The sequence below is a fragment of the Oncorhynchus tshawytscha genome, unplaced genomic scaffold (genome assembly GCF_018296145.1).
Source record: "Oncorhynchus tshawytscha isolate Ot180627B unplaced genomic scaffold, Otsh_v2.0 Un_contig_2488_pilon_pilon, whole genome shotgun sequence".
NCBI classification, from domain to species: Eukaryota; Metazoa; Chordata; class Actinopteri; order Salmoniformes; family Salmonidae; genus Oncorhynchus; species Oncorhynchus tshawytscha.
The window spans coordinates 42,501-59,623 of record NW_024608370.1 but is presented as its reverse complement, the minus strand read 5'-3'; the positions used below and the strand labels follow the sequence as shown (position 1 = coordinate 59,623).

The 17,123-nt window shown below is 43.7% G+C and overlaps 1 protein-coding gene across 1 annotated transcript; it reads right to left on the bottom strand.

The window, feature by feature from the left end:
- Positions 1 to 7: 7 nt before the first annotated feature.
- Positions 8 to 16,995, bottom strand: LOC112241282 (the record flags this gene model as incomplete). Its single annotated transcript, XM_042313086.1, has 16 exons — positions 16,988 to 16,995; positions 16,609 to 16,611; positions 11,986 to 12,073; positions 9,290 to 9,433; positions 8,888 to 9,090; positions 6,028 to 6,152; positions 4,678 to 4,796; positions 3,954 to 4,130; positions 3,791 to 3,822; positions 3,570 to 3,667; positions 3,422 to 3,441; positions 3,295 to 3,316; positions 3,127 to 3,154; positions 815 to 902; positions 428 to 574; positions 8 to 219 (listed from the first exon to the last, which is right to left on the bottom strand). Coding segments are annotated over exons 3-16 (1,487 nt in total), but the record flags the coding sequence as incomplete, so codon positions are not given.
- Positions 16,996 to 17,123: the final 128 nt, after the last annotated feature.

Here is a 17,123-nt window from a genome sequence, read left to right as displayed (position 1 = left end):
TACATACATCTGTTGATACGAGTCACAGCTCAGGTTCTTGGTGCTGAGGCAGTGCAGAAACACTCCTGATGCAGACGGCAGGAACACTCTCAGACGGCCCGAGAACCACTTCCTGATGACATTACTGTCTCTCAGCTGATCCTCAGTCAACCTGTTGACCCGGATCTCTCCAATCACATCCAGCGCCTGGGATACTGCTGGACCAATCACAGGTTTGGACTGGGGAGGAAGAGATCGGTCATTCAATAACAGAACAACAGGGCCACGTTCAGTTGCAAAACGCTCTCGAACGTTGCAGATAGAAAACCATGAATAGAACCGCCGTGATTCCTACATAGCATATTCCTATGTGAACTTTCCAAAACGTTGCATCCTGCTGAACGCGCCCCACACATTTAAGGAACGTTAATCTACTGTATATTCTCACCATATTGGAGAACATGTCCAGAGCTTGGTCTAAGACAGAGGTCAGTTTGGTGAGGAGAACCTTCCACGTCTCTTTGGAGTGAGAGGAGTTGCCGGGCAGGTTACATTTCAGAAGAGACACCAGGTGTTCTGCAGTGAAGTCTTTCAGCTTCGAGAGAGAAGAAAAGATGATATATGGAGTCAATGAATGAATACATGTAGAGGGTTTTCTCTGCCTTGGTATTTCCATGTCTTTGTATCTCATACATTAGAATCACGGCCGTAGTGAAAGAATCTCACCGATGCACAGACATACTCCTCACATTATTAATTACTTAACGAACCAGATCAATGATATCTATTGGTCCAAGATGAAATATTGGTTTTTACTTTAGAAGCAACTAATTACCTGTGAACAAGCATACTGTTCCAAGCTGAAATTGCATAGACCTTCCGTCATATTCCCCATGTGCAGGGGGTGGTGTTGTAGTGGATAGCTGTGGGGAATTGAAAAGACAGACTTAGCAGAGGTATGTACTAGGGTTGAATGGCGGGAACCACCATGACAGCGATTTACCGCACAAAACGCCTCCATTTTCACGGGATAAATAACTGCGAGAAACCGGTAAATGATAAGAAATGATTTACAGTTTCTGATCAGCATGGCGTGAAATGGAACTGTTAAATTATATGAGATGTCTCAGGGTGGGGAGAGACGGCCCCGTCTCAGGGTGGGGAGAGACGGCCCCGTCTCGGAGTGGGGAGAGACGGCCCCTTCTCAGGGTGGGGAGAGACGGCCCCGTCTCGGGGTGGGGAGAGACGGCCCCTTCTCAGGGTGGGGAGAGACGGCCCCGTCTCGGAGTGGGGAGAGACGGCCCCGTCTCAGGGTGGGGAGAGACGGCCCCGTCTCGGAGTGGGGAGAGACGGCCCCGTCTCGGAGTGGGGAGAGACGGCCCCGTCTCGGGGTGGGGAGAGACGGCCCCGTCTCGGAGTGGGGAGAGACGGCCCCGTCTCGGGGTGGGGAGAGACGGCCCCGTCTCGGAGTGGGGAGAGACGGCCCCGTCTCGGGGTGGGGAGAGACGGCCCCGTCTCGGGGTGGGGAGAGACGGCCCCTTCTCGGGTGGGGAGAGACGGCCCCTTCTCAGGGTGGGGAGAGACGGCCCCGTCTCGGAGTGGGGAGAGACGGCCCCGTCTCGGGTGGGGAGAGACGGCCCCGTCTCGGGGTGGGGAGAGACGGCCCCGTCTCGGGGTGGGGAGAGACGGCCCCGTCTCGGGGTGGGGAGAGACGGCCCCGTCTCGGGGTGGGGAGAGACGGCCCCGTCTCGGGGTGGGGAGAGACGGCCCCCGTCTCGGGGTGGGGAGAGACGGCCCCGTCTCAGGGTGGGGAGAGACGGCCCCTTCTCAGGGTGGGGAGAGACGGCCCCGTCTCAGGGTGGGGAGAGACGGCCCCGTCTCAGGGTGGGGAGAGACGGCCCCGTCTCAGAGTGGGGAGAGACGGCCCCGTCTCGGGTGGGGACAGACGGCCCCGTCTCGGGTGGGGAGAGACGGCCCCGTCTCGGGAGTGGGGAGAGACGGCCCCGTCTCGGGGTGGGGGAGACGGCCCCGTCTCGGGGTGGGGAGAGACGGCCCCGTCTCGGGGTGGGGAGAGACGGCCCCGTCTCGGGGGTGGGGACAGACGGCCCCGTCTCAGGGTGGGGAGCGGCCCCGTCTCAGGGTGGGGAGAGACGGCCCCGTCTCAGGGTGGGGAGAGACGGCCCCGTCTCAGGGTGGGGACAGACGGCCCCGTCTCAGAGTGGGGAGAGACGGCCCGTCTCAGGGTGGGGACAGACGGCCCCGTCTCAGGGTGGGGACAGACGGCCCCGTCTCAGGGTGGGGAGAGGGGTGGGGAGAGATGGCGGCCCCGTCTCAGGGTGGGGACAGACGGCCCCGTCTCAGGGTGGGGAGAGATGGCCCCGTCTCAGGGTGGGGAGAGATGGCCCCGTCTCTGGGTGGGGAGAGATGGCCCCTTCTCAGGGTGGGGAGAGACGGCCCCGTCTCAGGGTGGGGACAGACGGCCCCGTCTCAGGTTGGGGAGAGATGGCCCCGTCTCAGGGTGGGGACAGATGGCCCGTCTCAGGGTGGGGAGAGACGGCCCCGTCTCAGGGTGGGGACAGACGGCCCGTCTCAGGGTGGGGACAGACGGCCCCGTATCAGGGTGGGGACAGACGGCCCCGTCTCAGGGTGGGGACAGACGGCCCGTCTCAGGGTGGGGACAGACGGCCCCGTATTTAATATTTATCAGGCTCAGGTAGCATCAAGTTTACATTTTCATTCTGATCAAAGTTCTAATAATAATCCAGACATACGCTTTATAATGCTTCTGAATGACACTTCCGGTTTTGGCAGGAAATACCGGGTCCCCCGGGAGAAAAGTGATTTAGGAACGTTTGTAAAATACCGGAAAATATTAAACCCTAGTATGTACAGTAGCAGACTAGCTATAATGTTAGCTTAGCATTAGCACACCTAGCATTAGCACACCTAGCATTAGCACGTTAGCACTAGAACAACAGCATCTAGCATTAGCACGTTAGCACTAGAACAACAGCACCTAGCATTAGCACACCTACCATTAGCACGTTAGCACTAGAACAACAGCACCTAGCATTAGCACACCTAGCATTTGCACGTTAGCACTAGAACAACAGCACCTAGCATAAATGTAATGTGATGTATCCATACCTGTTGACTCCAGCACAGACTCTGGTATCTGTAGATGGTCACAGATGAAAGAGATTAGTATGTTTCTTGTCATTTATTTGTTTCAGACCAAATGCACAGAACCTCTGTATCTTATTACCCGATAGCACTGTTAAATACAGATATGTAAATATATGCAAATAAACTTACAATTAAATGGTGTTGATGGGCACTGAAAATTAAACAGTTATTTAAATTACAATTGTGATCTTTTGAAATTACAACATGAATCTTTTCCTAAAGTATTTAAATGTATTCAATATATTTTTCTGCTTACCTGTTCCTCCATTCCACAACCTGACCAAACAAACAAACAAACAAACACATGTGGTAAACAACAGGGTATGATGGGAAATATTTGTGAGGATTTATTTAGGCCATAAACAACATGAAGGCTTGATGAAAAGATTCTAAGTGCGACTGACCTTCTGGAGCGGTCTGCATCAGGTTGTCTATGTTGGCCCAGACGACTGGCTCCATCTCTGGAGGTACAGACGATACGGCCTGGTACAGACGCTCAAAGCTGAGACAGACACAATGGAGAAGTTAACATAATTAACCACTGCATTTCACAGAATAGAGGTTCCAACATTGCTTTGTGTTTCAAAGAGGCAGAGCTTCAGTTCTCTTATGTAGTCTAACTTACATGATTTTGTACGATTTGCAGGGCATCGTTGTCTGAAACAAAACATTATGAAAGAGTTTAATTATAATGGTGAAAAAAGTGTTTTCAGGTTGTCGTATCCTGCCTCAAAATGTTGGGTCGCATTGTTAGACTAGCTCATTGTTGACCAGTAGAGCTGTGTTACCTCCGCAGACAGCCTTATGAGGTGGTACAGGAAGTCAGGGAGTTTCCTCTCCTTTGGTGACTCGGTCAGGTAGTCAAACACTGTGTTGATGATGACATCTTTCCCTGGAAGACCAGGAAGAGGCAACACCACCAGCTCTGCTGTCTGCTTTGGAGAGAGAACCTCCAGGGCTGACAACTGGAAGAGAGGAAACAAGAAGGTTATTAAGCATTAGATTCACTTTCTCTATCAAATGTTAGAAACATAACAATTGCTGACATGGTTTACTCAATATAATCACTGAATACATAATTATCCAAATATCTATGTACTGTATAATCATGGACCGCATAGTGAAGGAAAAGCAGCCAACAAGTGCTCAGCCTATGTGGGAACTCCTTCAAGACGGTTGGAAAAGCATTCCAGATGAAGCTGGTTGAGAGAATGCCAAGAGTGTGCAAAGCTGTCATCAAGGCAAAGGGTGGCTACTTTGAAGAATCTCAAATATAAAATATGTTTGGATTTGTTTAACACTTTTTATGGTTACTACATGATTCCATATGTGTTATTTAATAGTTTTGATGTCTTCACTATTATTCTACAATGTAGAAAATAGTTTTAAAAAAATAAAGAAAAACCCTTGAATGAGTAGGTGTGTCCAGAATTCTGACCGGTCGTGTATATACAGTATAAACATGGTGGTGCAGTCAGCCGACATTGAAACGTACATGACTCTCATACTTACAGCAGAGAAATGAGCATTTAGATCATAGAAATCCCTCAGAGGAGCGAATGCAGAGAATCCACCAAAGTTCTTGATCAGCCAGTCTGCACTGCTACTGGCTGAAGAGATGCACTGTGGGTCTGAGGATGGAAACAGTGAAGGGATCCTATCAGTATATCAGAGGCCATTTTCGGGTTATAATGATTTATGTTTCATTTAATAGTAATAATCAATATGCAGTGGGACTGCCGACTGCTGAAGATCACATGACAAAGAGTCTGACGTTTGCCACCATAGAGTTGTATAGAGTTCGTAACGTTGTATCGGTGAGGACACGGGCAGCGCCATTGAGGCCATCTCCATTTTGAAGTAGTCCTTTTTTTATTCTATAACTTCTATGCGTTGGTAAACAAACTGAAAGGGTTTATACTTTATTTTTTTAATCTAAACCTTATTTTACCAGGTAAAGTTGACTAAGAACACATTCAGATTTACAGCAACAACCTGGGGAATAGTTACAGGGGAGAAGAAGGGGGGATGAATGAACCAATTGGAAGCTGGGGATGATTAGGTGGCCATGATGGTATGAGGGCCAGATTGGGAATTTAGCCAGGACACCGGGGTTAATACCCCCTACTCTTACGGTAAGTGCCATGGGATCTTTTAGTGGCCACAGAGAGTCAGGACACCCGTTTAACATCCCATCTGAAAGACGGTTCCCTTACACAGGGCAATGTCCCCAAACACTGCCCTGGGCCATTGGGATATTTTTTTAGACCAGAGGAAAGAGTGGCTCCTACTGGCCCTCCAACACCACATCCAGCAGCATCTGGTCTCCCATTCAGGGACCGACCAGGACCGACCCTGCTTAGTTTCAGTGGCCAAGCCAGCAGTGGGATGCAGGGTGTGTTGTTTGAACAGGTATAAAGTCAAGGTTGGTCATTTATTGGCCACCTGCAGTTATGTGACCTGCCTTAACCTATAGGATGTCCCGCCCAGTTGACTACTTCAAAATGGTGAAAGTCATCAACGTTGCTGCCCATGCTACAACTGTATTTTGGGCAATAGAGTCCTCTATACAACTCTATGCTTGCCACATGTAACTGAGCAAGTGATATGTCCCAGCGTATATTTAACCAATAAGGCATGTGGGTGTTGTGGTATATGGCCAATATACCACGGCTAAGGGCTGTTCTTAGGAACAACACATCGCGGAGTACAGCCATTAGCCGTGGTATATTAGCCATATACCACAACCCCTCCCCGAGGTACTTTATTGCTATTATAAACTGGTTATTACCAACGTAAATAAAGCAGTACAAATACATGGGTTTTCTTTGGCCCGGAGAACTGATCAATCAGAACTCTGACCTGAGGAGTTGTGATTCAACAGGAAGGGCAACAGGAACTGTTTGTAGATCATGTGACCCTGCATTTCATACATCTGCTCGTCCTCCTGGTCCATCAGCTTCATTTGTTCACTCAGCTCCTCCACACTGTGGAACCATATATATATTATTAGTAGTGTTTGGGTAGGTTAGGTTTAGTGTTACTCACAGGGCTTGGTAGATGTATTAGTGTTAGGGTAGGTTTAGTGTTACTCACAGGGCTTGAATGTTTTAGTGTTAGGGTAGGTTTAGTGTTACTCACAGGGCTTGGTAGATGTATTAGTGTTAGGTTAGGTTTAGTGTTACTCACAGGGCTTGGTAGATGTATTAGTGTTAGGTTAGGTTAGGTTTAGTGTTACTCACAGGGCTTGGTAGATGTATTAGTGTTAGGTTAGGTTAGGTTTAGTGTTACTCACAGGTCTTGGTAGATGTATTAATGTTAGGTTAGGTTTAGTGTTACTCACAGGGCTTGGTAGACGTATTAGTGTTAGGTTAGGTTTAGTGTTACTCACAGGGCTTGGTAGATGTATTAGTGTTAGGTTAGGTTAGGTTTAGTGTTACTCACAGGGCTTGGTAGATGTATTAGTGTTAGGTTAGGTTAGGTTTAGTGTTACTCACAGGTCTTGGTAGATGTATTAGTGTTAGGTTAGGTTTAGTGTTACTCACAGGGTTTGGTAGATGTATTAGTGTTAGGTTAGGTTTAGTGTTACTCACAGGGCTTGGTAGATGTATTAGTGTTAGGTTAGGTTTAGTGTTACTCACAGGGCTTGGTAGATGTATTAGTGTTAGGTTAGGTTATTTTTAGTGTTACTCACAGGGCTTGGTAGATGTATTAGTGTTAGGTTAGGTTAGGTTTAGTGTTACTCACAGGGCTTGGTAGATGTATTAATGTTAGGTTAGGTTTAGTGTTACTCACAGGGCTTGGTAGATGTATTAGTGTTAGGTTAGGTTTAGTGTTGATACTCAGAGGGCTTGGTAGATGTATTAATGTTAGGTTAGGTTTAGTGTTACTCACAGGTCTTGGTAGATGTATTAGTGTTAGGTTAGGTTAGGTTTAGTGTTACTCACAGGGCTTGGTAGATGTAATAGTGTTAGGTTAGGTTTAGTGTTACTCACAGGGCTTGGTAGATGTATTAATGTTAGGTTAGGTTTAGTTTTACTCACAGGGCTTGGTAGATGTAATAGTGTTAGATTAGGTTAAGTGTTACTCACAGGTCTTGGTAGATGTATTAGTGTTAGGTTAGGTTAGGTTTAGTGTTACTCACAGGGCTTGGTAGATGTAATAGTGTTAGGTTAGGTTTAGTGTTACTCACAGGGCTTGGTAGATGTATTAATGTTAGGTTAGGTTTAGTGTTACTCACAGGGCTTGGTAGATGTATTAATGTTAGGTTAGGTTTAGTGTTACTCACAGGGCTTGGTAGATGTATTAGTGTTAGGTTAGGTTTAGTGTTACTCACAGGGCTTGGTAGATGTATTAGTGTTTAGGTTAGGTTTAGTGTTACTCACAGGGCTTGGTAGATGTATTAGTGTTAGGTTAGGTTAGGTTTAGTGTTACTCACAGGGCTTGGTAGATGTATTAGTGTTAGGTTAGGTTAGGTTAGGTTTAGTGTTACTCACAGGTCTTGGTAGATGTATTAATGTTAGGTTAGGTTTAGTGTTACTCACAGGGCTTGGTAGATGTATTAGTGTTAGGTTAGGTTATTTTTAGTGTTACTCACAGGGCTTGGTAGATGTATTAGTGTTAGGTTAGGTTAGGTTTAGTGTTACTCACAGGGCTTGGTAGATGTATTAGTGTTTAGGTTAGGTTTAGTGTTACTCACAGGGCTTGGTAGATGTATTAGTGTTAGGTTAGGTTAGGTTTAGTGTTACTCACAGGGCTTGGTAGATGTATTAGTGTTAGGTTAGGTTAGGTTAGGTTTTAGTGTTACTCACAGGTCTTGGTAGATGTATTAATGTTAGGTTAGGTTTAGTGTTACTCACAGGGCTTGGTAGATGTATTAGTGTTAGGTTAGGTTATTTTTAGTGTTACTCACAGGGCTTGGTAGATGTATTAGTGTTAGGTTAGGTTAGGTTTAGTGTTACTCACAGGGCTTGGTAGATGTATTAGTGTTAGGTTAGGTTTAGTGTTACTCACAGGGTTTGGTAGATGTATTAATGTTAGGTTAGGTTTAGTGTTACTCACAGGGCTTGGTAGATGTATTAGTGTTAGGTTAGGTTAGGTTTAGTGTTACTCACAGGGCTTGGTAGATGTATTAGTGTTAGGTTAGGTTAGGTTTAGTGTTACTCACAGGGCTTGGTAGATGTATTAATGTTAGGTTAGGTTTAGTGTTACTCACAGGGCTTGGTAGATGTATTAGTGTTAGGTTAGGTTTAGTGTTGATACTCAGAGGGCTTGGTAGATGTATTAATGTTAGGTTAGGTTTAGTGTTACTCACAGGTCTTGGTAGATGTATTAGTGTTAGGTTAGGTTAGGTTTAGTGTTACTCACAGGGCTTGGTAGATGTAATAGTGTTAGGTTAGGTTTAGTGTTACTCACAGGGCTTGGTAGATGTATTAATGTTAGGTTAGGTTTAGTTTTACTCACAGGGCTTGGTAGATGTAATAGTGTTAGATTAGGTTAAGTGTTACTCACAGGGCTTGGTAGATGTATTAGTGTTAGGTTAGGTTTAGTGTTGATACTCAGAGGGCTTGATAGATGTATTAATGTTAGGTTAGGTTTAGTGTTACTCACAGGGCTTGGTAGACGGGGCAGGTGAAGTTCTTGGTGCTGAGGCAGGAGAGAAGGCCGGGGGGGTGCCCTAGCCCTAACAGGTTAATGTTAGGTTAGGTTTAGTGTTACTCACAGGGCTTGGTAGACGGGGCAGGTGAAGTTCTTGGTGCTGAGGCAGGAGAGAAGGCCGGGGGGGACGGAGGGAAGCAGGGGTTTCAGTTTGATCTGGAACCAGAGCCTGATGAAGTCTGGGTCGTTGAGATTCTCCTGGGTCAGAGCCGGGGAGTCTGCCTGGCCAAACACCTCTTGGAAGTGGTGCGCCACCTCACTGAAGTTCTGTATGGGGAAGATAAAATATTAAACATTGTCTAATTCATTTTGTGAGATCAGCAGTATATCTCTACAGTATACATATTATGGTAAATGACCATTTAAGTTATAATTCATTCCAAACTTAACATTCTGTCCAAATTTTTAAGACCTCAAATATGATCTAATGTCTAAATAAGTCCCCTAATGATTGGTTGAGGCTTACCGCGGTGGAGAACTTCTGGACCAATGAGTTGAGCCGCCCGGTCAGCTCCACGACCAGACGCATAACAGTCTCCTCGGACAACGTCAAGTTGCTACGGGCAACACAGTGCAGGACGCGCGCCACTTTCTCCACAGCATTGGTCAACTAGAGCAAGAGAGAGGGAGAGATGGAAAGTTTATATTATTCTCATAACTATTATTTGTTGTAATTGCTGATAATATTATTAGCGCTATTAACGTTATCCTTATTATTCCATTATTAATGTCTTATTTGACCATCGTTGATAGATTAGATCGATGATTAGATGAGTTTATTAGTCACATAGACAGGGTAGCAGATGTAATCGCAGGGTACAGTGTTAATTCTTATACTCCGAGCTCCAACAGTGCAGGTCAAAGCATGTTTCACTTTGACAATGTAAGTGTTTTTCACTTTTCAACACGTCAATGTGAATTGAATTGAAAAAAAAGGAATTTAATTGAAAGAGATCCCACGAGAACGAGATGTTGAGAGGTTGTCATGACATGTAGTCACCAGTAGGTGTCTCTGCGCTCCTCTAATTCTACCTATATCAGTCAGAGACCTACTATTATTGAAGCGAGAGAATCCTCGGTATCAAACACGAATCCTCGGTATTGAACTAATATAACAGCTATCTCCAAAGCGATTTTGGCCGTGTTCCAGCATGATTTTTATTTATTTATTTTTATTTAACTCGGCAAGTCAGTTAAGAAAAAAATTCTTATTTACAATGATTACATTGCAGACGCATGCTTGATCTCACAACACCTGGATAGGTGTTTAATGTATCAGCTAACCCCATCATATGATATAGTCATGTGATGCCCAACTGCTCTGTCGATTTGCCCGGGGTAGGCCCTCATTGTAAATAAGAATTTGTTCTTAACTGATTTGCCTATTTAAATTAAGGTTACATTTAAAAACAATCTTTCTATATTTTTTTTTAAAGATGCAATCCAACACCTGTAATGTAGTCGGCCTGGAATGTAACTGAAATGAACTATAGATTACATGATATATAGATGACATGATATATAGATGTCATGATATATAGATGACATGATATATAGATGACATGATATATAGATGACATGATATATAGATGACATGAACTATAGATGACATGATATATAGATGACATGAACTATAGATGACATGATATATATATAGATGACATGATATATAGATGACATGAACTATAGATGACATGATATATAGATGACATGATATATAGATGACATGATATATAGATGACATGAACTATAGATGACATGATATATAGATGTCATGATATATAGATGACATGAACTATAGATGACATGATATATAGATGTCATGATATATAGATGACATGATATAAAGATGTCATGATATATAGATAGATGACATGAACTAGATGTCATGATATATAGATGTCATGATATATAGATGACATGATATATAGATGACATGATATATAGATGACATGATATATAGATGTCATGATATATAGATGACATGAACTATAGATGACATGATATATAGATGTCATGATATATAGATGACATGATATATAGATGACATGATATATAGATGACATGATATATAGATGACATGAACTATAGATGACATGATATATAGATGACATGATATAGATGACATGATATATAGATGACATGATATATAGATGACATGATATATAGATGACATGATATATAGATGACATGATATATAGATGACATGATATATAGATGTCATGATATATAGATGACATGATATATAGATGACATGATATATAGATGACATGATATATAGACATACATCAAGGGGCATAGTGTCATGATATATAGATGACCTCTTCTCTAGGGTGATGCTACATATGTCTTGGGGCATAGTGTGATGATATAGATGACATGATATATAGATGACATGATATATAGATGGCTGTAGCTACTCACCCCACATGACTTCTCCTCTAGGGTGATGCTACATATGTCTTGGGGCATAGTGTCATGATATATAGATGGCTGTAGCTACTCACCCCACATGACTTCTCCTCTAGGGTGATGCTACATATGTCTTGGGGCATAGTGTCATGATATAGATGACCTCTTCTCTAGGGTGATGCTACATACATCAAGGGGCATAGTGTCATGATATAGATGACCTCTTCTCTAGTGTGATGATATAGATGACCTCTTCTCTAGGGTGATGCTACATATGTCTTGGGGCATAGTGTCATGATATAGATGACCTCTTCTCTAGGGTGATGCTACATACATCAAGGGGCATAGTGTCATGATATATAGATGTCCTCTCCTCTAGGGTGATGCTACAAACGTCAAGGGGCATAGTGTCATGATATATAGATGTCCTCTCCTCTAGGGTGATGCTACAAACGTCAAGGGGCATAGTGTCATGATATATAGATGGCTGTAGCTACTCACCCCACATGACTTCTCCTCTAGGGTGATGCTACATATGTCTTGGGGCATAGTGTCATGATATATAGATGGCTGTAGCTACTCACCCCACATGACTTCTCCTCTAGGGTGATGCTACATATGTCTTGGGGCATAGTGTCATGATATATAGATGGCTGTAGCTACTCACCCCACATGACTTCTCCTCTAGGGTGATGCTACATATGTCTTGGGGCATAGTGTCATGATATATAGATGGCTGTAGCTACTCACCCCACATGACTTCTCCTCTAGGGTGATGCTACATACATCAAGGGGCATATTGTCGTTGTCCATGCTGTCCATGTCTGAGTTCAGGTAGCTATGGAGACATAGTAGAGACAATTAACATAGAACACAACACAGATTGTCCGTAACGGTCAGTAAATATCATGACCAGTGACTTTCTTGCATCAGCTATGGTACTATGTTTGGTACTAGCTACATCTGGGAGTATGGTACTTTGTTGGACATGTTTGGTACTAGCTACATCTGGGAGTATGGTACTATGTCTGGTACTAGCTACATCTGGGAGTATGGTACTATGTCTGGTACTAGCTACATCTGGGAGTATGGTACTATGTCTGGTACTAGCTACATCTGGGAGTATGGTACTATGTTTGGTACTAGCTACATCTGGGAGTATGGTACTATGTTTGGTACTAGCTACATCTGGGAGTATGGTACTATGTTTGGTACTAGCTACATCTGGGAGTATGGTACTATGTTTGGTACTAGCTACATCTGGTAGTATGGTACTATGTCTGGTACTAGCTACATCTGGGAGTATGGTACTATGTCTGGTACTAGCTACATCTGGGAGTATGGTACTATGTTTGGTACTAGCTACATCTGGGAGTATGGTACTTTGTTGGACATGTTTGGTACTAGCTACATCTGGGAGTATGGTACTATGTTTGGTACTAGCTACATCTGGGAGTATGGTACTATGTCTGGTACTAGCTGCATCTGGGAGTATGGTACTATGTCTGGTACTAGCTACATCTGGGAGTATGGTACTATGTCTGGTACTAGCTACATCTGGGAGTATGGTACTATGTTTGGTACTAGCTACATCTGGGAGTATGGTACTATGTTTGGTACTAGCTACATCTGGGAGTATGGTACTATGTTTGGTACTAGCTACATCTGGGAGTATGGTACTATGTTTGGTACTAGCTACATCTGGGAGTATGGTACTATGTCTGGTACTAGCTACATCTGGGAGTATGGTACTATGTTTGGTACTAGCTACATCTGGGAGTATGGTACTATGTTTGGTACTAGCTACATCTGGGAGTATGGTACTATGTTTGGTACTAGCTACATCTGGGAGTATGGTACTATGTTTGGTACTAGCTACATCTGGGAGTATGGTACTATGTTTGGTACTAGCTACATCTGGGAGTATGGTACTATGTTTGGTACTAGCTACATCTGGGAGTATGGTACTATGTTTGGTACTAGCTACATCTGGGAGTATGGTACTATGTTTGGTACTAGCTACATCTGGGAGTATGGTGCTATGTTTGGTACTAGCTACATCTGGGAGTATGGTACTAGCTACATCTGGGAGTATGGTACTATGTTTGGTACTAGCTACATCTGGGAGCATGGTACTAGCTACATCTGGCAGTATGGTACTATGTTTGGTACTAGCTACATCTGAGAGTATGGTACTATGTTTGGTACTAGCTACATCTTTGGAGTATGGTACTATGTTTGGTACTAGCTACATCTGGGAGTATGGTACTATGTTTGGTACTAGCTACATCTGGGAGTATGGTACTATGTTTGGTACTAGCTACATCTGGGAGTATGGTACTATGTTTGGTACTAGCTACATCTGGGAGTATGGTACTATGTTTGGTACTAGCTACATCTGGGAGTATGGTACTATGTTTGGTACTAGCTACATCTGGGAGTATGGTACTATGTTTGGTACTAGCTACATCTGGGAGTATGGTACTATGTTTGGTACTAGCTACATCTGTCAGTATGGTACCAGCTACATCTGAGAGTATGGTACTATGTTTGGTACTAGCTACATCTTTGGAGTATGGTACTATGTTTGGTACTAGCTACATCTGGGAGTATGGTACTATGTTTGGTACTAGCTACATCTGGGAGTATGGTACTATGTTTGGTACTAGCTACATCTGGGAGTATGGTACTATGTTTGGTACTAGCTACATCTGTCAGTATGGTACTATGTTTGGTACTAGCTACATCTGGGAGTATGGTACTATGTTTGGTACTAGCTACATCTGGGAGTATGGTACTATGTTTGGTACTAGCTACATCTGGGAGTATGGTACTATGTCTGGGAGTATAGCTACATCTGGGAGTATGGTACTATGTTTGGTACTAGCTACATCTGGGAGTATGGTACTATGTTTGGTACTAGCTACATCTGGGAGTATGGTACTATGTTTGGTACTAGCTACATCTGGGAGTATGGTACTATGTTTGGTACTAGCTACATCTGGGAGTATGGTACTATGTTTGGTACTAGCTACATCTGGGAGTATGGTACTATGTTTGGTACTAGCTACATCTGGGAGTATGGTACTATGTTTGGTACTAGCTACATCTGGGAGTATGGTACTATGTTTGGTACTAGCTACATCTGGGAGTATGGTACTAGCTACATCTGGCAGTATGGTACTATGTTTGGTACTAGCTACATCTGGGAGTATGGTACTATGTTTGGTACTAGCTACATCTGGGAGTATGGTACTATGTTTGGTACTAGCTACATCTGGGAGTATGGTACTATGCTTGGTACTAGCTACATCTGGGAGTATGGTACTATGTTTGGTACTAGCTACATCTGTCAGTATGGTACTAGCTACATCTGGGAGTATGGTACTATGTTTGGTACTAGCTACATCTGGGAGTATGGTACTATCTGGGAGTATGGTACTATGTTTGGTACTAGCTACATCTGGGAGTATGGTACTATGTTTGGTACTAGCTACATCTGGGAGTATGGTACTATGTTTGGTACTAGCTACATCTGGGAGTATGGTACTATGCTTGGTACTAGCTACATCTGGGAGTATGGTACTATGTTTGGTACTAGCTACATCTGGGAGTATGGTACTATGTTTGGTACTAGCTACATCTGGGAGTATGGTACTATGTTTGGTACTAGCTACATCTGGGAGTATGGTACTATGTTTGGTACTAGCTACATCTGGGAGTATGGTACTGGGATGTTTGGTACTAGCTACATCTGGGAGTATGGTACTATGTTTGGTACTAGCTACATCTGGGAGTATGGTACTATGTTTGGTACTAGCTACATCTGGGAGTATGGTACTATGTTTGGTACTAGCTACATCTGGGAGTATGGTACTATGTTTGGTACTAGCTACATCTGGGAGTATGGTACTATGTTTGGTACTAGCTACATCTGGGAGTATGGTACTATGTTTGGTACTAGCTACATCTGGGAGTATGGTACTATGTTTGGTACTAGCTACATCTGGGAGTATGGTACTAGCTACATCTGGGAGTATGGTTATGTTTGGTACTAGCTACATCTGGGAGTATGGTACTATGTTTGGTACTAGCTACATCTGGGAGTATGGTAGTATGGTACTATGTTTGGTACTAGCTACATCTGGGAGTATGGTACTATGTTTGGTACTAGCTACATCTGGGAGTATGGTACTATGTTTGGTACTAGCTACATCTGGGAGTATGGTACTATGTTTGGTACTAGCTACATCTGGGAGTATGGTACTATGTTTGGTACTAGCTACATCTGGGAGTATGGTACTATGTTTGGTACTAGCTACATCTGGGAGTATGGTACTATGTTTGGTACTAGCTACATCTGGGAGTATGGTACTATGTTTGGTACTAGCTACATCTGGGAGTATGGTACTATGTTTTTGGTACTAGCTACATCTGGGAGTATGGTACTATGTTTGGTACCAGCTACATCTGGGAGTATGGTACTATGTTTGGTACTAGCTACATCTGTCAGTATGGTACCAGCTACATCTGGGAGTATGGTACTATGTTTGGTACTAGCTACATCTGTCAGTATGGTACCAGCTACATCTGGGAGTATGGTACTATGTTTGGTACTAGCTACATCTGTCAGTATGGTACTATGTTTGGTACTAGCTACATCTGTCAGTATGGTACTATGTGTGGTACTAGCTACATCTGGGAGTATGGTACTATGTTTGGTACTAGCTACATCTGGGAGTATGGTACTATGTTTGGTACTAGCTACATCTGTCAGTATGGTACCAGCTACATCTGGGAGTATGGTACTATGTTTGGTACTAGCTACATCTGTCAGTATGGTACCAGCTACATCTGGGAGTATGGTACTATGTTTGGTACTAGCTACATCTGTCAGTATGGTACCAGCTACATCTGGGAGTATGGTACTATGTTTGGTACTAGCTACATCTGTCAGTATGGTACTATGTTTGGTACTAGCTACATCTGTCAGTATGGTACTATGTGTGGTACTAGCTACATCTGGGAGTATGGTACTATGTTTGGTACTAGCTACATCTGGGAGTATGGTACTATGTTTGGTACTAGCTACATCTGGCAGTATGGTACTATGTTTGGTACTAGCTACATCTGGGAGTATGGTTTTATGTTTGGTACTAGCTACATCTGGGAGTATGGTACTTTGTTGGACATGTTTGGTACTAGCTACATCTGGGAGTATGGTACTATGTTGGACATGTGTGGTTTTATGTTAGCTACATCTGTCAGCATGTTTGACACAATAATTAGGACTATTTGCCTCTTAAATGTTATTTATTTAACCCTTATTTTACCAGGTAAATTGACTTAGAACACATTCACATTTACAGCAACAACCTCGGGAATAGTTACCAATTGAGCCAATTGTAAACTGGGGATGATTAGGTGACCGTGATGATATGAGGGCCAGATTTAGTACCTACTATTATACCGGGTATTTTGGCTCTATGTTTTGAGACTACATATGTTCCTGTCTCTGACAGATTGTATTTGATGAATATGTGGCTGGATCTTCAGATACTTTTGACTGAATATGCACTTTGCTGGAAAGATAGGCTGCTGATGAATATGCATGGCTGGGCAGACACGGCGGAGAATATGCACCACTGGACAGATACCAGTCCTGATGAATATGAGACTACATATGTTCCTGTCTCTGGGTTTACCTTGTTCCCGGCAGCTAGAGTCTTTGTGAACATTTCCTGACTCAGACACTTTGTGGAAAGACAAACGGGGTTGAGGCTGAGAGGTTTATCTGTGGAGGTGACAGGCATTTTAGAAGACAGGTTTATCTGTGGAGGGAGAAGACAGGGGGTTAGAGAGACAGGTTTATCTGTGGAGGGGCTGAG